Below are 23,278 nucleotides of genomic sequence, written 5' to 3' on the forward strand. Positions count from 1 at the left end.
GAAATTTCCAGGCATACATACCATCCAGAGCGTCCAGCTTTAATGGTGGGGATTGGATTAATCGATGCGAATAAAATAGAGAGATAAATGGCAAACCACTTCAAGCAGATTGAGGCAGCAGTACCCAGGAGTTTCTCTTGTCAGAGTTGACCCCACTCGCCAGCCGGCAGCTCGGTAAAGGTCCATGTGATGGGTGTCAAGTTGAAACATGCACAGTGTTACACTGACCAATCAGAGGCTGGGGGTGTGAGGCTGCTTTGTGATTGGCGGCGGGAGAAGGATCATCTCCAGGTGACCTGTCAGGAAAGGAGCGGAGATCCCTGATGAGGGATTTAACCGAGCCAGGGCAGGGGCGGGTGGATCTAGAGGGAATTTGAGGGTGCTTGAGAGGTCAAAGTTGGAGTGAAAGGTGGGAGGGTTAAGAGAGAGAGAGAGATAGATAGATTTAGATTTAGATTTAGGTGAGGGCGGGACGGAGGGATCGAGTGAAGAGGAATCACCGAGTAGATCCTATCGCCGGGTGTGGTGACAGCCTGACTCTCCGCTATGGCCCCAGAGAGCAGCGATTCCTGATTCGGTGTCTTGTCCCCTTGTCACACCCAGAGACGTACGGGGAGAGAGTGTGTGCAGGACCGGGCTGCTTCATGCAGCGTTTCCAAGGCTCCCTGCGCTTGGTGCTTACCACACTCCTCTTGGTGAGTTTGCAGCTGTCCTTCTGAACGGACAATAACATCACCGCGGGTGGCTATTTTTGACCGTGTCTGTTATAAATAAACCGAATGGATTAGAAGTTGTCTACCACACGATTTTTTTTTAAAGCGATGACCTTAAGTTCGTTTAAGGATCTTCCTCTTAAGAAAGCAAAAGAGACAGGCTCCGCAGTGCAATATTAAGGTTGAAGAAAGTGGGGGGGAAAAAGTCAAGGGTCAGTGATAAAGGTGACACCATGTCATGGGGGGGGGGAGGAGCGTGACCGTCACTATAGGCGTCAAGTTATCGTCCTAGGGGGCCAGAGGACTTCTCTCATAGGAGTCACTGCTAGCGAATTTAAACTGATGGCCAGCACGCCTCAGGCGAGGGAACCGATTTGGATAGTAAGAGCTGTGTAGCTAGATTCCCATCCTGAAATAGCTGTGGTGATTGACTCATGTACAGCAGACACATTGCTTCAACACACTGGCACATGATCAATTTGTGACTGGGTTTGTGGACAGGGCTGGCATTGAGATGTCCATGAGAAGGTGGTTATAGGCTGTAGACTTTCAAGAAGGGAGCCCATGTTGGGGAAGAAGGAAGTTGCTGAGCAACAATTAAGTTGGGACTTCCAGGACTTTAAACTTTTTGAGGCAGGATACTTTTCCAGTGGAGTAGTAAGTGATCACAGTCAGGATGTCACTCTGCTGCTGCTGTTCCCCACTAAAATTTCAGATAGAAATTATGTTCACAGCTCCTTCAGAAATGCAGTGTGCCTGAAATAGTAATGATTTTGAGTAACACAGGTAATGGGGTGGGGGTGGGCTGCTGATACTCCTTTGTGTGCGACTTGTTGATTCATTTAAGCTGCCAGTGGCCCACATACATTGATTAATCTGTTCTCTTTCAAGTAGGATAGATTAGAACAGCCATTAGGGGTAGTTTCCTTACTCAGTAGTAGGGGAATGGAATGGCCTGCTTGCAATGGTAGTAGGTTCACTGACATTAAGGGCTTTTAAACTGGCATTAGACATCTATATGGATAATAATAGAACAGTGTAGGTTAGATGGACTTGGATTAATTTCGCAGGTTGATGCAACATCAAGGGCCGAAGGGCCCTGTACTGCACTGCAACGTTCTAGATGAAGAGGAAATAAAGATATTTGTATAAATAGCAATTAGTTGTTGTATCTTGTGACTTCAACATCCAACAGCATAGACAGACACTTTGACAGTGCCTGAGAAAGAGTAAGTGTGGGGTTAGGGTGCCATACTGTAAAATGGGTTGTTTGTCAGGCAAGAGATGAGTATTGAATTTAGGTCAAGGGTTAAATGGTGAAGGGTGTGTTGGTGTTCAGGCAGAGGCAGGTGAGTGCACCACTCTGGGCTGGGATGCTTTAAGCGGTCTGGGGTAGTGTAACTGGGGAGAGAATGGTGATTCTTTGGAGGGGGGGGGGGGGTTCAATCTAACAGCTACCAAAGACCAGCTGTGATCCTAATAAATGGCAGTTCCAGCTTGAGGGGCTGAACAGCCTACTCTTCTTTATTTCTTATGGTATTATTGTCTAAGAAGTTAGACTAGGTTTTTTAATCTTCTAACTCTCTTCCTGGGCAGCTATTAATTACTGTGGAACTCTCCAAATTTTCTGATTCACACTGCTTTCGAACAGTTCTAGGTGCAGGGGAAATGCCCAGTGGAAATTTTCAATTTCCTTAGTCATTGTTACATTAAGTTGCATATTCTGTAGGATTCTGATGCACAACCTTCTATGCTGCAAGAATGTCAATTTGGCCACCAAAATCCAGGCAGTTATTCTTATTCGCACTCATTAAAACAAAAGCCTGGGTCATGCAGCAATGCTGAGTCAGAAATCCAAAGGAGCTTAGTGCTGATTCTCCTTTTGTGTGCTATTTGTTGATTCATTTAAGCAACCAGTGGCCCACAAACATTGTGATTAATCTGTTCTTATTCAAGGGAAGAGGAAATAAAAATAAAATGGCAAAACCTCTTCCTGGCATTCATTCACTTAAAGCTACACATGTATGTAGCAGAAGCAAGATCACTAGTATTACAACTATGTAATCACAGAAGGGTCTTTTTGCATCCTCAATTTTTTTATTCCTTTTGAGGAATGTGAATTTCACTGGCTGTGCCAGTATTTATTGCCCATCCTGGGTGCCCTTTAGCAGGTGATGGAGAACCTGCTTCGAGACCAGCTGCAGGCCATACGGGCTGCTGTAGGTAAACCTGCAATGGTGTTTGGGACAGAGTTTGGAAGATATTGGTTCAGCAATAAGAAGGAATAGTCTGATATTACCAAATCAGGATGGGGAGTGGCTTAGAGGGGGAACTTGCAGGTGGAGGTACTCTATGTATCTGCAGCCTTTGTCCTTCCAGATGGTGGTAGTCATGGGTTTGGAAGATGCTGTCCAAAGGGTCTTTTGGCTTTTCAACAGTATTCAAGCTCAGATATAGATAGTATTCTCTCTAAAGCGGCTGAGACAAATTGATGATGCAAAACAAAAAAGCTACTTTGCAAAATTTGGACTATACAACTCTAATTAGTGAGATGAGATTGCAATAAACTTTATTTCTGCCACAGGTACTATGATAATTGGAACTATTTAACCAAAAAAGTGCAGTGATTAATACATTTTAATATAAACTTGACTGAATATTTACCTCTGAATTAGGTAGAAAATTTAAAGTATAGATATAAATGATCAAATGCTTCTTAAAACATTACTACTGACTACAGTGTAAGATTAGTTTTACACTCTACATTTAATTTCATTGTTCAAATCCATTCAGAAGTGTCAGACTGAGTTTTGCGATGAAGAAATATTATTCACCATGCACTTCAAATAAAACCTTTCATGTGCTGTAAAACATAATGTCTTCTAAGGTCAATTCAAATTTGATACCTTCTCTACTGATGATCCATGATCAGTCAGGTTGAAAAATCCTCCTAGTTGGCAAAGCAGACAGTAAAAAAACAAATTATATATAAATTTCACTTAATTCTACAGAATGTGAAACAGATCAGGTGATCCATATGGGATTAAGGGAAAATCTAAATCTCTAAACACAAGCTTTTCTTTTAAAAAAAACCTTGCAACATTTAATTCATTTCTTGAGAATGAGAATCTGCACCTTTTTTCAGGGCCAGAGGTTTTTCATCAGGTTATAATTTGATACAGTTAAAAGCTCAGTTATACTAAATAGATTTTGTTTTTAAAATTTAGTACAGCAAAAACAGAGCAATTAATTTAAATGTATGCCTATATCAAATCTGTTAATTCCATTGGTGAAAACTGCACTGTCACATCATATGAATGTGGTGCAGGATATCTCTGACAACAGTTTCCAGAATTCTGTATTTACATCCATGTGTTTAGATGCCTCTGATGTTGGTTTTACGAAGCAATAACTGAACTCCGTAACTGGCTTCTGGTTAATATGTCTGAAAATTCTGGTTTGATCACTCTACTGGCTCTAGAGCTTATGCAAATTTGGGTGTTTTTAAATTGTATTGTACACAGCAAACTGAATATGGCAATCTGCCAAATCATCTGTAGTAATGATGTAAAGCATAAAGTTAAATAGACATTTGGAGCTTAGCTTGCTCATTTTGTAGACTTTAACTTGAAGCAAAAGACTGAATCTGTCACTTTCCATAGCTTTTGTTTCAAATGTTATCTTGGACTGAATAACATTATATTCCTCAATTTAAAATATGCTAAAACATTTTTAGCAAGAGGAGTTCTTGTTTTAAAGCCTTGCCTAAATTTTTTTCTTGCTTACAGAAAAGGGTGGCTCTGGCTCTGGTTTGAGTTAGTTTACCAAAATCAGAATATAATTTCAGGTTAGGAGGTGTTTAAACTAGTTTGCTTGGTAACTTTGAATTCATTCTCCGAAGTTTTGCAGGTCTGGCATCTTGAAAGCAGGTCTAGGTTTGATTGAGGGACAGACTTGACATCAGTTGGTTGAGCTTTTCTCTAATCACTGAAATTGAAAGTCTTTAGTGTTGTCTGTTAGTGTCAATCTCACATCTGCTTTAAATTTTTGACAATTAACTAACCAGTGGCTTTCTGCCATCTTTTTGTCTTTAGGTTCTGCTTATGGGCCTGTTAATATATCCAGGGCTAAAGAATGTTGCTGTATACTTGCACTCAGCAGTTACTGGGAGCTACATTTCTGGAACACATTCTCTAGTTTTTCTCAGCTGTCCCAATGAACAAGTTGGCAAAGTCATTGCAAGGTAAAAAATAAATAGTTAATTACTAGCATTATGTTTAATTCATTACCTGAAATTCAGAGCTGTGAAATTATCACTCCCCAAAGTAAAATAACTAGATTCATTCTTTCTAGAAAGACACAAGTCAGCCAGTATTTGGAAGAGGGAAGAATGCTTGACTAATATTTTGGTTCTGTACCCTGCATCTTCCAAAATGCCTTTGTATTGTCCCTTCAATAATTGAAATTCTGGCAAAATCATGGATTTACCATGTAAATCACACTCTTATGATAATTCTGAAATTATATCAAAGTTAATACCGTTACTGCTTTCATGTTAGTCTTTCAGAAATGTTTAAGAAACATGCACCACTAGCAGCTTATATTCATTTAATTCTCTACAGATTAACTAAAAATTTAAAAGGAAATTATGGTTGTATAAGCATATAATCTAGAAAAGGATTAAAGGTTTAGTTTGTGTTCCATACTGCCTTCCCAGAGGTTTGGTTGGAATAAAAAAAGCATCTGAATCGAAATTTCTCACATTGATTGTCCATAGAAATGTTTCAAAAAATTCATGCAATAAAATAACACTATCTTAAACTCTCTATTTGCTTATTCTGTATTTCAATACATTTTAAAAATGTTTTTCCTTTTTTCCATTCTCCCTGAAAGTCTACTTTTGGATTGTGATTCCCTGTACATCTTGCCTCCACCTCTATAGTCAACCTTGAACCTCGACCATGAGTATTGATGGGCATATTTACAACCAAACCTTATTTCATCCTCACTTAAAGTTCTAACCCATTTGGCCCCCCAAGAAAAGAGCAGGTAGACAGGATGGTGAAGGTGGCATTTGGTATGTTTTCCTTTATTGGTCAGAGGATTGAGTACAGGGGTTGGGAGGTCATGTTGCAGCTGTACAGGACATTGGTTAGGCCACTGTTAGAATATTGCATGCAATTCTGGTCTCCTTCCTATTGGAAAGATGCTGTGAAACTTGAAAGGGTTCAGAAAAGATTTACAAGAATGTTACCAGGGTTGAGGTATAGGGAGGTTGAATAGGCTAGGGCTGGTATTCCTGGAGTGTCAGAGGCTGAGGGTGACCTTATAGTGGTTTATAAAATCGAGGGGCATGGATAGGGTAAATAGTCTTTTCCCTGTGGTGGGGGGAGTTCAGAACTAGAGGGCATAGGTTTAGGATGAGAGGGGAAAGATATAAAAGAGAACGAAGGGGCAACTCTTTCAGAGGGTGGTACGTGTATGGAATGAGCTGCTAGAGGAAGTGGTGGAGGCTGGTACAACTGCAACATTTAAGAGGCATTTGGATGGGTATATGAATAGGAAGGGTTTGGAGGGATATTGGGTGGGTGCTGGCAGGTGGGACTAGATTGGGTTGGGCTATTTGGTTGGCATGGACAAGTTGGACTGAAGGGTCTGTTTCCATGCTCAATATCTCTATGGCTCTAACTAAATTAAGGCTCCAGCATCAAGCTGATTGCGCTCTTGAAGAGGCCACACCAATCTCTGACTTCTTTGAAGCAGCAGTGTGGTTAACTGCTCCTGCCAATGGTCAAGTATATCGGGCACTACTGAAGTTAGTTACACCCTGACTCAGTGTTTGAAAATAAGCCTGTACATCATGCCATGTCTCAACTGACCTAGTTGATCTTTTGTAACTTGAATCTTATTTATTATGCAAGCATATTTTCCAGGTTGGAACAAGGGGTTTAATTTCTTCATAATCCAGTCACAAACTTCATGCATCTAATAGAATTTTGAAATTGATTTTAGATCTTATCATATTCCATCTGTCATGTTTGAGTTGATTGATTACTGAACTAAATAAACAGATAATAGTGAAAAAAATGAAATTACTTATCAGATATAAATTAAGCACAACTAAACATAGAATGTGGACAAGAGAGATCATATGAAATCTTTAGTGAGATGTGCTAAGTTTGTGCTTTAGCTACTGGTATAGAATGGTCACAACATGGGAGGGGTCCAGACCTGTGGTGGTTTTTTATAAGAACTCAGTCATTTCCTTACCATTTCTGACCTACCCTTTCCATCAGTGCACCTCCTGTTCTTACCTTTTTAAACACAACTGGATATTTCCACCTATTCCTGTTGGATCTTTTGTTGCTGCCCACAGCAGGGTCCTTAAGGAACATTTTCTTCCTGATGTACTCCATCCAGAATCTTCATGATTTTTTACACTTCGATGAACTAATCTCTCAACCTTCTGTAAGGGAAACAGCCCCAACTTCTCCAGTCTATCCACATAAGTCCCTCATCCCTGGAACCCTCCCAGTAACTTTTTGTGCAGCTTCTCTAATACCTTCACATTCTTCTAATGTTTATTGCCCAGAATTGAACATAATAATCCAGTTGAGGCTGGACCAGTGTTTCCAAAACATTCTTCGTTTTGTAATCTAGGCACCTACTTAGAGCCCAGGAGCTTTATTAACCACTTCCTCAACCTACCTTTCCAACTTCAACACTTCGATTTATATTATGTTGCCTCTGTTGCATTCTTCCTACAAAAATGTATCATTTCATACTTCTCTAGATTAAATTTCATCCTGAGGTTTGTCTGCCCACTTGACCAGTCCTTTTGAAGTCATCACTATCTCTCTCCCTCTCTCTCTCTCTCTCTCTCTCTCTCTCTCTCTCTCTCTCCCCTCCCAGTTCATAAATTCTACACTTTGTTTCATTTGCAGTCTTGAAATTCTGTCTTGCATGTGTTCTTTAGCTGCTTAAATCCATGTGAGCAGATACTTTCTCTGTGCTGTCAGAAAAGGAATGTCAAGGTTTTGACTCTGCAACAGGGAAGGAACGGTGATTCTAGTATCAAATTGGGCTTGGAAGTGTACTTGGAGGCAGCAGTGTCCCCATTCCAGGAGCAAAAAAGCAGAAATTTTATTTGAAATTGACAGTCAAAGTCAATTGTTTTGAACCACAAACATTAAAGGTATATTGTAAATGGTATATTGTAGGTCCAGTTATTATTAAAAAAAATAATTCCATGGATATCTAGAACTGATGGATGCTAACAGCTGAATAATACTTTGTTTTGAAGTGGATACTCCTAGTTTTTAAACTGCTTGATTGCTTTCAGGCTCCACTGACCCCAAAAAAATCACTAACAAGTCCAACTGGCTCACTCAACACTTTGTTTAATTTTTGCATGAGGTACTGAAATTACACCCATATTAGTTTCATGTAGCCTTTAAATAATAAGACCTTTAATTTACTATTATATAACAACTATGCTAATGGCGCTTTAGTTTTTTGTGTCCAAGTTGGTAACCAGTTCAGCAAATACATACAGTTAAAGGTGAAAATCCAGAAGTCTAAAGGTCACCTTTGCTCAGTAAACTGTACCAAAAGTCATGTACAATTCAAACTTATTGAACACTGTGAAGTTCTTGTTGTTATCTTTTATTGAAACAGATGTGCCCTAACAATCTGTGGTGGGTTTAAGTAACCTCAATGGCATAATAGATTTTAATGACAACCAAACAATCTTTGACACTGAAAATGATACGTTTGAGTGTAAATCTCCATTCCTTCAGATTTTAATTATTGTACATTTTATAACCTTTTTTTCTTTGTCTTTTTCTCTCCCACTTAATTTTTGTTTTAGTAGGCAGCACAATTAATACTTGTAGAGGTACAAAGGGAACTCTTGTACAATTACTCACTAGGTTATACCATAGGGTAGGAAAGCCATAACACAACTACATGGAGAACCTGGGTGATTAGGACAAGCTATTGAAGCATCTCCTGAGTGAGATTTAGACTATTGTTAATGAACAAGGCAGAATTTGAACGGTGGTATGAGATTTTGAAGTCAAATGAGGTACAGAAATTTAAAATGATTAAAAGATTGCAAAGGAGATATGGCACAGAAATGGACCAGCCAATCCACTCTATTCCAGTGTTCTATTTCTAAACAAGTAAACTTTTTAAAGAGAAATTGTTTGACTATCATATTTTGATTGTTTCAGACTTGAGTCTTGCATGCAGTTCTGGTCACCATATTATAAAAGGGATTAAAAAATGGTGTTGAGGATTGACTAGGATGATGCCAGAAATTAGTATAAAAACATAGAAGGGATCAACTGAATGGGTCTTGCCTCCTGAAAAAGAACTTTTTTATAGAGCTATTAAAAATTAAGGGTTTTTATAGTATATACAGAGAAAGTTACCTTTGTAGGGGTGCAGTGTACCTAGGGCCCATCAATGAGTGATAAGAAAACAAATAGGAATTCAAGAAAAAGTTTCTTTACCCCCAAATGATGTAGAACCTGCTACCAAAGGATGTGGTAAAAACAAATAGCACAGATGTCTTCAATTGAAGTGGGATGAGGATTTTCATGGAGAAAGAAAAGGAGGCTGGTATGGTTGATTTTAGAGGGTAAGATGACAGGTAACGCGAGTGCAGCAGGAACACGAGAATAGTGTGGATTGGCTGGTCCATTTCTGTGCCATATCTCATATGCAATCTTTTAATTTTTAAATTTCTGTACCTCATTTGACTTCAATCTCCTACCACCGTTCAAATTCTGCCTTGTTCATTAACAATAGTCTAATCTCACTCAGGAGATGCTCAATAGCTTGGCCTATCCACCCAAGTCCTTCATGTTAACCTTTCAACTGTTCATGGAAATTGAACACACAAAGGCAGGTCTAATGAACAAGAAGTATCATTGATTCCCAATAAATACTCACTCTCATAGTAGTTTGTAGCCCTGTACTTGCAATTGACTTAACTAAATTTCTAACAATAGCAGAGGATGATCCTTTGAATGCGGAGACTTTTGTGGGATGAAACCCCTTGCTCTCTGAAGTTAGAGGGGTGTTTTGTGATCACTTGGGTAATGTGGGTACATGTAGGACTACTGGCCACATTTGAACACTTCTGTATATGGATTGGTTTACTTCACCTCAAAATGGAAACTATTCAGTAATCTCTCAGATGGTGCAGTTGTTGGTGATATCAGTGACACTTTTCCATCAATCACCACCCCTGAAAGCAACATCTTTTCTCTATTATTCAGTATGTTAAAATATTGTCTGTTAAGCAACATTTCCCATTCTACTAAAGTAGAAACTGGCTGATGATAAAGGATAGGATGGATTCTTCAAGTTGTGCAGACTTTAAAGGAAATGCAGAACTGTCACACTAATTACACTTTGTGAGAATAGCAAATAGTCATGCTTTGCTACCACTATCTGGGTTGTCATGGTAACATGTTGAATTGAGGCCTATGCAGTTCTGGGTACATATTAAAGATAAAGAATAACTACAATAATAAAATGAGTGTAAATTTGTTGATTACCTTTCAAAAATAGTGGGCTCATTTGATTTTGATATTTTTTTGACCTCCCTCCCTAGGACTATTGTGGAGAAGAAGCTGGCTGCTTGTGTGAGCATCTTACCAAAGGTGTTTTCCATGTAAGTGAACAAAAAGGATTTTTTTCTTTAAATGTTTAGCCTGTCAGGAAGCAAATCTGAATGTTTCACATCTGTGAAAGTCCATGGGTTATTCCAAAGCTAAACATCTCCTCTTGCAATTCAAACTAAACCATCTAAAATCTGTTGTTACTAGGTGAGGAGGAGTGAACTGATTTCCATTTTTATTTTTCAGCTCCTTTTAATTCTTTTTACTGTAAGAAATAAGGAGCCAATCATTGGGTTTTCTTGCGTGAAGACCAATTTTTACTGCGTGACATCAAGCATACAGCTCATGCAGTCACTTGGTGCTTCCCAATGACATCCTCTTACATGTTCAAAGAGTTAAAGGAGAATGGTGGTGATCAGTATAAAAGAAAATTACACAGTTTAGAGTTCATTGTCTTTAGAATTAATGTTTAAACCTAGGGCTGAGGGAAATTAGTTGATTCCTTTGGCATGGAAATGTGGCTGTTCCCTGATACTTTAGTGTTTGTTCCAGAAGCCAATTATTTTTGCTTTCTTTTCTTTGCTGTAGTGATTGGAACCAGGTGGACCTTGTTAACTACTTGATTGAGGCTGTTAATCTGGGCCAAGCAGGAAGGACCTGGCTGACCAACATAACAGAGGGGGTCATTATGTTTGATTGCCTGTATCTCTTCCATGGTTATGTTCAGGCCTGGGTGTCCTTGGAGAAGGAGCACGTGGTGTCCACCAACACCCTGGAGTTGTTCAGGGAGAGGTAGGCACTGCAGGGAGTGGAGTGTATTATTTCTCCCTCCAACTCTATTTTGATTTAGTCCCTACCCTCCCCTTCACTGTTTTGATCACACAGCATTGCCCTTTGGTTTGAAGGGCAGTGCTTGTCACTGGCCACTCGGGTGTTTTTCCTATTTTCCTGGTGGTGGAAATTGAATAAAGATTCATGCACTTTGTGTCTTTCACTGTGTCTCACACCTACACACACACACCATGGGTGCTGGGGAAAAAATAAGCACTACCGCAGTTAGGTGGTAGTGTGGGGGTGGAAAAAAAATAAACAGGAGATTGCCCTCTTCTTCAAAAAGGGGAAAAAAAAATAAGAGGGGGTCATTATGTCTGATTGCCTGCCTCTCTTCCACAGTTATGTTCAGGCCTGGGTGTCCTTGGAAAAGGAGCATGCAGTGTCTACTCTGTCTTCCTTGAGGTTTTCAGGGAGAGGTGGGCACTGCAGGGAGTGGAGTGTTTTATTTCCCCCTCAACTCTATATTGATTTAAGTTTAGATCAGAGTGGTCCAGGAAAAGCACAGCAGGTCAGGCAGCATTTGAGGAGCAGGAAAATCGACATTTCGGGCAAAAGACCTTCAAGAATAGAGGCAGGGAGCCTTCACTCCAGTCAGGGGCACAGACACATTTCTGTGGCCAGCAGCACAAGATCAGAATGATATGTTGCCTGCCTGGTGCCAGGATCTTTAATAGAGTGATGTGCTCTTGCCAGATATGAGAGTTTAGGGAGAGGATGTGTTACTGAGGATTATATCTGCAATAAATGTTGGTTGTGAATTCTGTTAGATCAAATGGATCGGTTGGAATGACAGTTAGAGGCAATGAGAAAATTACAAGAGCTGGGTGTGTAATGGATGGTGGTTATAGGAAGGCAAAAAAGCTGCAGATACAGTCAGGTAGCTGAGCTAATTCCAAGAAAGGTAGGAGACGTAGGCAGCTAGTGCAGGAGTCTTCTGTGGCTAGCCCCATTACAAACAACTATGCTGTTTTGGAAAATGTAGGGGGTGATGGATTCGCAGGGGGGTGTAGCACAAGCAGTCAAGTTTCAGGTATTGAGACCAACTCTAGTGTAAGTCGGGTTCCAAGTGATCAGTTGTGTTTGGGGACTCTCTAGTCAGGGGCACTGAGACATTTGAGGCCAGCCACAAAATCAGAATGGTGTTGCCTCCCTGGTGCCAGCATCCAGGATGTCTCAGGGAGGGTGCAGAATATTCTGAGGGACCAGCAGGAGGTCATGGTACACATTCCTTCCAATGATCAGGAAGGGAAAAGGATGAGGTTCTGAAGGGAGAATATAGACAGTTAGGCAGGAATTTAAAAAGGAGATCCTTTTTAGAGTAGTAATATCTGGATTACTCCCGATGCTGTGAATTAGTGAGGGTAGGAATAAGAGGATAAAGCAGATAAATGCATGCCTGAAGAGCTGGTGTTTGGGAGAAGAATTCACATTTTTGGATCATTGGAATCTCTTCTGGTGTAGAAGTGACCTGTACAAAAGGCTGGATTGCATCTGAATCGGAAGGGGAGTAATAGACTGGCAGGGAGATTTGTTAGAACTGCTCGAAGATTTAAACTAGTAAGGTGGGTGGGGTGGGACCCAGAGAGACAGGAAAGAGATCCATGTGAGACTGGTCAGTTGAGAAAAGTGAGTCAAACAGTCAGAGCAGGCAGGAACATAGCAGAGAGCAAGGTAGGACTGATAATATAAACTGCATTTATTCCAATGCAAGAGGCCTAACAGGGAAGGTAGATGAACTCAGGGCATGGTGAGGAACATGGGACTGGGATATCACAGCAATGACAGAAACATGGCTTAGGAATGGACAGGACTGGCAGCTTAATGTTCCAGGATACAAATCCTACAGGAAGGACAGAAAGGGCAGCAAGAGAGGAGGGGGAGTGGTGTTTTTGATGAGGGTTAGCATTACAGCTGTGCTGAGGGAGGATATTCCTGGAAATACATCCAGAGAAGTTATTTGTGTGGAATTGAGAAATAAGAAAGGGATGGTCACCTCCTTGGGATTGTATTATAGATCCCCCTAATAGCCAGTGGGAAATTGAGAAACAAATTTGTAAGGAGATTTCAATTATCTGTAAGAATAATAGGGTGGTTATGGTTTGGAATTTTGTCTTTCCAAACATAGACTGGGACTGCCATAGTGTTAAGGGTTTAGATGGGGAGGAATTTAAGTGTGTACAAGAAACCGTTCTGATTCAGTATGTGGATGTACCTACTAAAGGTGTAAAACTTGACCTGCTCTTAGAAAATAAGGCAGGGCAGGTGAATGAGGTGTCAGTGGGGGAGCACTTTGGGGCCAGTGACCACAATTCCATTAGTTTCAAAATCATGATGGAAAAGGATAGACCAGATCTAACAGTTGAATTTCTAAATTGGAGGAAAGCTAATTTTGACAGTATTAGGCAAGAACTTTCAAAAGCTGATTGGGTGCAGACCATAGCAGGTAAAGGGATGGCTGGAAAATGGGAAGCCTTCAGAAATCCAAGTCCAGAGACAGTAATATTCTTGTTAGGGTGAAAGGAAAGGCTGGTACATGTAGGGAATTTTGGATGACGAACAAAATTGAGGGTTAAGAAAAAGGAAGCATATGTCAAGTGTAGACAAAATTTGAGTGAATCTTTAGAGTATAAAGGCAGTAGCAGGATACTTTAAGAGGGAAATCAGGAGAGCAAAAAGGGGACATGAGATGTCTCTGGCAAATAGGGTTAAGGAGAATCCAAAGGGTTTTTACAAATACATTAAGGACAAAAGGATAACTAGGGAGAGAATAGGGTCCCTCAAAGATCAGCAAGGCGGCCTTTATGTGGAGCCACAGGAGATGGGGAAGATACTAATTGAGTATTTTGCATCAGTGTCCACTGGAAAAGGATATGGAAGATACAGAATGTAGGGAAGTAGATGGAGACATCTTGAAAAATGTCCACATTGCAGGGAGAAAGTGCTGGATGTTTTGAAAAGCATAAAGGTGGATGAATCCCCAGGACCTGATCAGGTTTACCCTAGAACTCTGTGGGAAGCTAGAGAAGTGATTGCTGGGCCTCTTGCTGAGATATTTGTATCATTGATAGTCACAGGTGAGGTGCCGGAAGACTGGAGGTTGGCAAATGTGGTATCGTTATTTAAGATGGGTGGTACGGACAAGCCAGGGAACTATAGACCAGTGAGTCTGAGGTCGATGGCAGGCAAGTTGTTGGAGAGAATCCTGAGGGTTAGGATGTACATGTATTTGAAGAGACAAATACTGATTTAGGGATAGTCAGCATAGCTTGCTGCAGGGGAAATCATGTCTCAAACATGATTTAGTTTTTTTTTTGGAAGAAGTAACAGGGATTGATGGAGGAGAGCAGTAGATGTGATCTATATGGACTTCAGTAAGGCGTTCGACAAGGTTCCCCATGGGAGACTGATTAGCAAGGTTAGATCTCATGGAATACAGGGAGAACTAGCCATTGGATACAGAACTGGCTCAAAGGTAGAATACAGAGGGTGGTGGTGGAGGGTTGTTTTTCAGACTGGAGGCCTGTGACCAGTGGAGTGCCACAAGGATTGGTGCTGGGTCCACTACTTTTCATTTATATAAATGATTTGGATGTAAGCATAAGAGGTAGAGTAGATAAGTTTGCAGACGACTCCAAAATTGGAGGTGTAGTGGACAGTGAAGAAGGTTACCTCTAATTACAATGGGATCTTGATCAGATGGGCCAGTGGCAGATGGCATTTAATTTAGATAAATGCGAGGTGCTGCATTTTGGGAAAGCAAATCTTAGCAGGACTTATACACTTAATGGTAAGGTCCTAGGGAGCGTTGCTGAACAAAGAGACCTTGGAGTGCAGGTTCATAGCACCTTGCAAGTGGAGTCGCAGGTAGATAGGATAGTGAAGAAGGCGTTTGGTATGCTTTCCTTTATTGGTCAGAGTATTGAGTACAGAAGTTGGGAGGTCATGCTGTGGCTGTAGGTCATTGGTTAGGCCACTTTTGGAATATTGCTTGCAATTCTGATATCCTTCCTGTTGGAAGGATGTTAAACTTGAAAGGGTTCAGAAAAGATTTCCAAAGATGTTACCAGGATTGGGGGTGGGGTGGGTGGGTGGGTGGGGGGGGGGGTGGATGGATGGGTGGGGGGGGGTGGAGGAAGAAGAAAATAACAAAAGAAATAGAAATTTTTAAACTTTTATAGCCAGGAGAGAGGGGGTCATTTTCATGGAGAGGTGGGCATTGTGGGGTGTGTCATGTTTTACTCCCCCCTCCAACTCCTATTTTGATTTTGTCCCTGCCCTCCCCTTTCACTCTTTGACCACGCAGCATTGCCCTTTGGTCACTGCTTGTACACTGGACACTCGGGTGTTTCCTTCCTTCCTGGTGGTGGAAAATAAATAAGTGCATCTTTTTTCTTCACTAAAGGGAAAAGCCAAGTATAATCAGGAGAGAGGGGTCGTTATTGTTGATTACCTGCCTCTCTTCTGCAGGTACACTTGGGCCTGGGTGTCCCTGGAGAAGGAGCATGCACTATCTACCAACACCCAAGGATTTCAGGGAGAAGTGGGTACTGTGGGGGTGCAGAGTGTTTTATTTCCCTCTCTGGTTCTATTTTGATTTAGTCCTTGCCCTCCCCTTTTACTTTGAGTCATTGCCCTTCTTGAGAAAGACCATGCTCATCACTGGCCACTCAGGTGTTTTCTTTTCTTCCGGTAGTGGAATATAAGTAAAGATTTCTTCACTGTCCTGCACCTGTGCGCACATACATGGTTACTGGGGAAAATAAGCAGTGACACTGGTAGCAGTGTGGGAGTTTAAGGGGAAAAAAACGAAGTTTCAGAAAGTCTCCAGTCTGGAAGAAAATAAATTCGATTCTCCTCAGGTGAGGACTGATGCACTGTGCACTAATCAAGCAAGGGTGACTTAGTGACTGGAACCAGCCTCTGTGCAGTTATTTCAGAGACATGTAAAAATCAATCTCAAAGGTTGACCTTGTGATTTTTGGTTTATAAAACATAGCTTTCATGTGCTGCATGTGACAGTCAATCCTACTTTTTCATGGATCAAAAAAATATTATCAGGAGATTAGAATCTCAGCTGAGTGGACTGGCTTTGAGCTGGCTGGCTACTGTGTACTGTGCACAAGTAAATAATGGGTGACATGCTGGCAGGTTACCAGCCTCTGAAGTTACTTCAGTGGCTTTATATTTTTAAGCAATCAACCTCGTCTCAGTTCAGTTTGCTACAGTTCAAACCATTGGATCTTTTAAAAAAAATCATATCTTTCAGAAGTACAAACATATAGTCTTGTGATCAAGCAAAGAAAAGTTTCCACCCAAACAATTGGGAGAATTTGTTCTGCCCCCAGAGGATCCTAATTACAGAATCAAGCAAGATCATTAAAAGAGAAATCTTTACTTGGAAGTCAAGAGTATATGAGATTTGGGATTTAAAAAATTGAACAGATAAATGACTCTCATACTTAAGTTACTTTGTCACTAAACTTACTTTTATGTTGGTATTAATTCCGGTAATATTTTCTTCATTTATTTGTAATCTAGTAGAATGGAATTCTAGCCTCAAATATAATTAGATACAAATTGTCCTGTTCACTTACTGAATTTAAAATATATTCAGTATTGACAACATTAACATCTCTGAAAGAGAAAAGATAGCTAATTCTTGGGATTGTTATAAACCACAATATCTCTAGACCAAGTGCATATCCAGATATCGTCCTGTTTTATCCCACCTTGAATATGTCAAAAAGCAAAAGAAATTACGTGCATCAACATCACTTTGTTTCTTAAGATCAGTTTCCAGGTTGCGAGAGAACTCAAGTAAATAATACGGCTAGGACAGTATTCAGTTTGTTCCTTTTTGTTCTCTCACTGCTTGTGGGACCAATGATCATTTTGGTCATCTCTACCACCACCTCCTTCAGTCTTCTCCATGATACTACCCTCTTATCCCTCAGGTCATTTCCAAGACAAACTACATCTTGAGTGTTTTTAGGTGAACACAAATATTTCTTTTGATGGCATGCAAGTCCTTTAAATAACCCTGGAGCAACATCTAAGAGTACACAGTACACTTCTGAATGAAGTTTATTTTTATTGTTTCTTCAGCAGCTCCCTAATTGTGTTGGATTTGCCAACTATATTATTCAATATGAAAATGTAGAAGAGTCAAAATATCCTTTTTTTTTTAGCTCAACATCAGTGAGCTGAAACTTTTTTTGCTCCTGTCAAGATCATATCTCTAGCCTCCACTTGTCAACCTATCCAGTTGCCTTTACATGCTAAATCCAGAGGTATACAACCTCAGCATGTTTTACAAACTGAAATTCTGAAATCAGTTGGCAAGACTGCTGTCAGCTGCTGAGTATCGTCATTGTTGCAGAGTCCTTAGTCTGCATATTCAGCACCTTTTGGACATTCACAAACTTAAGTTAAAACCACCTAACTTGAATACCCTCCTATATTATATCCTGTAGACGATCCTTCTCAAGCTTCACTGGCACTCTTATGTCCCAACAATTTGACCAGTATTCTCACCCTCTAATTTCTCTATAATCTTACTCCACCCCAACAAAGTGATCAACCTATGCTTCTGTCTCATTGGATTACTGTTTACCTCCCAATGCTTCCACTTTAGAGATCGTTCAGTGATCATACTGATGTCTTCTGAAATTCTAACTCTTTTTAATCCTGCTGCTTCCTTCTAAAGTTTCTGAACTCCTGCACTTTTCTACTTAAGCTTAAGAGCACCAGGCCCTTTTTGTTTGGAAATCTCAGGCTCTTCTCTGAAGATGGCTGTCTGAAGAAAATGATCTTTGCACATAACAAATCTGTCTTGTCATTGGGCAAACTGCAACTCTTAATGTTTTTAACATCCAAAATCAGAAAGGACAGAGCAAACTATTCCTGTTAAATCTCATGTCTGTGTAACATGTGAATGATGTCAGGAGCAGCCATTGCAATTGAACTGTACATTGATAATGTACAGTTGGGATCTTGATCAGATGGGCCAGTGGCAGATGGCATTTAATTTAGATAAATGCGAGGTGCTGCATTTTGGGAAAGCAAATCTTAGCAGGACTTATACACTTAATGGTAAGGTACATTGATAATGTACACGGTGGCATAGTGGTTAGCACTGCTGCCTCACAGCGCCAGAGATCCGGGTTCAATTCCCGACTCAGGTGACTGACTGTGTGGAGTTTGCACGTTCTCCCCGTGTCTGCGTGGGTTTCCTCCGGGTGCTCCGGTTTCCTCCCACAGTCCAAAGATGTGCAGGTCAGGTGAATTGGCCATGCTAAATTGCCCGTAGTGTTAGGTAAGGGGTAGATGTAGATGTAGATGTAGGGGTATGGGTGGGTTACGCTTCGGCGGGGCGGTGTGGACTTGTTGGGCCGAAGGGCCTGTTTCCACACTGTAAGTAATCTAATCTAATCTAATCTAATCTAAACACTGGTATTTGAAAGCCATATGTGCAGACGTTAAACCATCCTTTTCCACACTCTACTGGTCTGTCTGCTGTAAAGCAATTCCTGAACGGCAGCATCACTTTCCTGGAAATAGGAATGTCCTTGCCCATCTTTGCTGACTATCTGTTTCTTTCCATTCTGTGTTCAGATACAACTGGGACAATGAAATAACAGAAACTACTGAAGTTCTGATGGTGAGTTGCTGCATGTGTCAATTGTTCACAATACGAAAATTATTTTCAGAGGCATTTGGTGTCAAATGCATCACCCCATCCTGTGGAGTAAGTATGATGCATAAACCTAGAACATTCCAGTGGAGATTTAAGTGTCAACTATCCTGATAATGGATGAGATTGTCTTTAATACAATATCCAACAATTGGTACGAATTGGGAATTGTTGTTATTTGAAAGCTAAATTTCTAAAATGTTTAATAAAGCTGATGAAATTCTCAATGAGCATTCTAAGCTTAATTAACAAAACCTTTTTAAAATCTGTTTATCCCATCTTTACATGGAAAGTAAGTAGGAACAGGAGTAGGTCATTTAGCCTTTTTATCCTGCTCTGCCATTGCTGATCATCCAACTCAGTCCCCTGAACCCACTTTCACTCCGTACTCTTTGATTCCTTTAGTCCTAAGAACTGTATCTACATCATTAAAAGGTTTTAAAATTTTGGTAAATCCAATTTCATATGGCATAAATTCTACAGGCTTATCTGTCTCTGAGTGAAGAAATTTCTCTTCACCTCTGACCTAAAATGCCTATCCTTTGTGACCCTGATTCTAGACTCTCCAGTCACCAGAGCATCCTTTTAGCATTTACCCTGTTCCAAAGTGATGAACCTCATTTGTCGTCATAGTGCATCTGTCATGTCTTTGCTCACTTAATTAACCTTTCCAAATCGCCATAAAGTTTCTCTGCATAGTCCTCGCAGCTCAAACTCCCACCTAGTTTTGTCATCTGCAAACTTGGAGCTTAGGCATATTTTGTACAGTTGTTTTAGATTAACCATCTATTATTACCTGAAAAAAACTAAACTGCTTGCAAATGGCTGTCATATCTGTCCTTCCAGCTGACTTTTATTGGCCTTTCTCTCCAGGTTGTTAGGGAGGTTGGCAATGAAGAATTGGAAGATGGCATTCTGAACCATAATGGTATTCCCATCATCTTGTTGTTTTGCCAGTGCCAGGAAAAGTAGAAAATGGTTTACTGGAGCCCAGTTGAGCCACAAGTGTACATGTCAGAATCTGAAAGGCAGCTATCAGCAGCTTGTGCACTCTTGCAGCCTCTCCATGCATACTAGAATTGGAGTGTGGATGTGGAATCTCCTTTTTAGCTACTCCTTTGCCTACACAGGGTGACCATGTAGGCTACAACTTCGGCTGTGCTCAGTGACCCCCTTCCCTCGACACATGGCTGCAGTTTCATTGAATTCAGGCTTTTTGATTTTTGTCTGTAGTTGTCTATTTTATCTGTCTTTAATTGACTGAGCGACAAGTATTGTACCCAACCCTTCACGCTTGGTTTAGGCCTGTAGGTAGGAGTTCCCAAAAGGCTTATGAAAGTTCTATCTCTCATCAGTCTTTCAAGATCACGGAGTAAAGACTACTGCTATTGCTACTTACAATATTTTGAAATTTATTTTCCATCCCCATTATACAGGAAAAAGATAGGTATGTGGCTGACAGAATCTGAAAGACATGGAGAGTTGGGCAATGAATGCTCTCTCTGTGCCAGGGACCTGAGTTTGATTCTACCCTCAATGGACTGTGCCAACTCTACACAGATGTTCTCCTTGCGTCGATGTGGGTTTCCTCCCACAGTCCAAAGATGTGCAGGCTAGGTGGATTGGCCATGCTAAATTCAATGATTCTAACTCCAGTACTGCACAGAGAAGCAAACATAACAACACCGGTTCCACCCTGTAGACCAGTATTCAACAATCACAGCCTAGAATACCAGATACAGAAAACCGATATCTATAGTTAGAATGTAATTTATAGCCCATGAAAGATACTAAGTGATTTTTAAAATATTTCCATAGGTATTAAAAACAAGAACCTCAAAAATCCACAAACTCTCAGAATTTATCAGGTGAGTCTATTAATTACTCATAGAATGGCAGAATTTATCCAATCAGTGTTGGTTTTGTTTTAACTCAAGAATATAAAGTATGAAAAACATTCAACACCTCAACTCCTTTCCACAAATCATATACAATTTCCCTTGAGCTGAACTTTGACCCATTTATTACATTGAAGATTACTATTTAATTTGAAATGACCTGTGAAGGAAATCAAGCAAGAACGCTAGAATATCAGCATGTACCTTCAATATTAATATCAAATTGGTTGTATTTGTATAAATGGATGGACTGTTCATTTACCACCATTAATTTCATAAAGAATAATTCTTGTGGATTTTCACAGGTGTAGTTAGTTTACAATTTACTCAATTAGATGTTCCATTCAACGTGAATAAAGAGTGAAGGAGAAAACTCAGAATTTGGGAATGACACTAAAGGGCCTTAAAGTGTGTAACCATGGGGGTCAAAAAACAGTACTGTATTTCATTAACACTTTAGAAATACAGTCTGAAGTGAATCTTTAATGTTTAAAGGTATTTAGCTGCACAGAACAGATTGCCTCAACTTCCAACTAAAAGGTTTTTCAATACAGAAACCTGTACATCTTGTTCATAAATGTTCAAGTGCTTCAGGAATCCATTCTGGAGAAGTTTCTAAGCCACAAATGAGATTTCCATACATCAGTTCACTGAAGTGATTCCTCCATAAACCTACTGATGCCATAAGTGGCATTGTAGTCTATTGGTAAGCAGTGTTTTGAGCTGAAGTACTGAGGTTGCTGCCTTCATCAGAGGAGTTATTCAACTGCAAATGGGACAGGATCTGGAAGTGAATGGACCCACCTCACCTGTAAGGAAACTGGAGATTGGCTTCCTGAATGAACTCAGTCAGTAAGAGAACTTCAAGATTTAAATAATCCTCACGTTTTGTTGGTGGGCTTCTGATCACATATCTGCACTTACTGATACCACTTCTACCTCTGCAATCCTGCCTGACACTCCACCTCCATAACACCGCTCAACCTCTGGAGTCCTGTGTCCAGTTCAGGTGGTCCTGTTATAGGAAGCACATTAAGCTGCAGGGGATTCGGGAAAGACTTACCAGGAATGAAGTGCTTCAGCTGTAAGGAGAGGCTGGGTAGGCTGCAGAGTAGGAGGTTGGGGTTTATAAAATCATGAGGTACAGATGAGGTGAATGACAGGTGCCTTTCCCTAGGATGGGGGATTTCAAGACTAGGGGGGCACGTTTTATAAAGTGAGGAGAGAGGTTTTGAAAAAGACATGAAGGGTAACTTTGAAGTGGTTCATGTGATCCACTGGTGAGAGTTAGAGATGAGGCAATAGCAAGAGCTAGTGTAGCTAGTGGGAAAGAACCAAGGGATCGGTTAAAGTGTTAGCTTTAATGCAAGAGTATCAGGAATAAAAGTGATGAGCTTAGAGCATGGATCAGTGAATGCTGTGGCCATAACAGACGTGGATTTCTCAGGGGCAGGAATGGTTGCTGGATGTTCCAGGGCTTAGAACACTTAAAAAGAAGAGGGAGGGGGGAAAGAGGGGGTGTAGCACTGCTAATCAGAAGGTATCACAGCTACAGACGTTACCATTGTCAAGGAGGGTCTGCCTACTGAGTCAGTATGGGTGGAATTTAGGAACAGTAAGGGAGCAGTCACCTCATTAGGTGTTTACTACAGGCCCACCAATAGCAGCAGGGAGATTGAAGAAAGCATAGGTCGGCAGATTTTGGAAAAGTGTGAATGTAGTAGGGTTGTTGTAATGGGTGACTTTAACTTTCCCAATATTGATTGCAAACTCCTTCGAGCAGATGGTTTGAAAGGAGCTGTTTTTTTAAGGTGTGTTCAGGATGGTTTCCTAACTCAGTATGTTGACAGGCTGACGATGGGAGATGCCATTTCGGATTTGGTGCTCGGCAATGAGCCGGGGCAGGTGTCAGATCTTGTGGTGGGAGAGCATTTTGGTGATAGTGACCACAACTGCCTCACATTCTACATAGCTATGGAGAAGGAGGGAAGCAGGCACAATGGGAGGATATTTAATTGGGGAGAAGGAAACTGATGCTATCAGATGTGAGTTGGGAAGCATGGACTGGGAGCAATTGTTCCATGGAAAGGGCACTATAGACATGTGGAGACCATTTAAGGAACAGTTGCAAGTGATGCATAAATGTGTTCCTCTGAGACAGGCAAGAAGGGGTAAGATAAAGGAACCTTGGATGACGAGAGCAGAGGAGCCTTTTTCAAAAGAAAGAAGGCAGCTTTACGTAAGGTGGAGGAAGCAAGGGTCTTGCTCAGCTCTAGGGGATTACAGGCAGGCGAGGAAGGAGCTCAAAAATGGTCTGAGGAAAGCCAGGAAGTATTAGGGAGATTCCAAAGGCATTTTAAACGTATGTGAAGAATAAGAGAATGATCAAAGAAAGAGTAGGGCCGATCAGGGATAGCATAGGGAACTTGTGCATAGAGTCTGAGGAAGTAGGGGAAGCCCTAAATGAGTTTTTTGCTTCTGTCTTTACTAAAGAAAAGGACCTTGTAG

General features: G+C 40.7%; 1 protein-coding gene across 2 annotated transcripts in view; it reads left to right on the plus strand.

Annotated features, from left to right (window-relative positions):
- Positions 1-336: 336 nt before the first annotated feature.
- The window catches only part of LOC140469562 (divalent-cation tolerance protein CutA), a 28,170-nt gene continuing 5,228 nt past the window's right edge, over positions 337-23,278 (plus strand). The window contains exons 1-6 of one of the 2 annotated variants that reach the window (XM_072566202.1): positions 337-695; positions 4,808-4,956; positions 10,339-10,398; positions 10,934-11,137; positions 18,794-18,839; positions 20,691-20,740. In XM_072566202.1, the coding sequence (XP_072422303.1) occupies positions 645-695; positions 4,808-4,956; positions 10,339-10,398; positions 10,934-11,137; positions 18,794-18,839; positions 20,691-20,740 (560 nt within the window). In that variant the 5' untranslated portion in view covers positions 337-644. The remainder of the gene's footprint in view (positions 696-4,807; positions 4,957-10,338; positions 10,399-10,933; positions 11,138-18,793; positions 18,840-20,690; positions 20,741-23,278) is intronic. The other variant, XM_072566203.1, reaches the window with a different exon arrangement.

Source organism: Chiloscyllium punctatum, chromosome 49 (genome assembly GCF_047496795.1).
Source record: "Chiloscyllium punctatum isolate Juve2018m chromosome 49, sChiPun1.3, whole genome shotgun sequence".
NCBI lineage: Eukaryota > Metazoa > Chordata > Chondrichthyes > Orectolobiformes > Hemiscylliidae > Chiloscyllium > Chiloscyllium punctatum.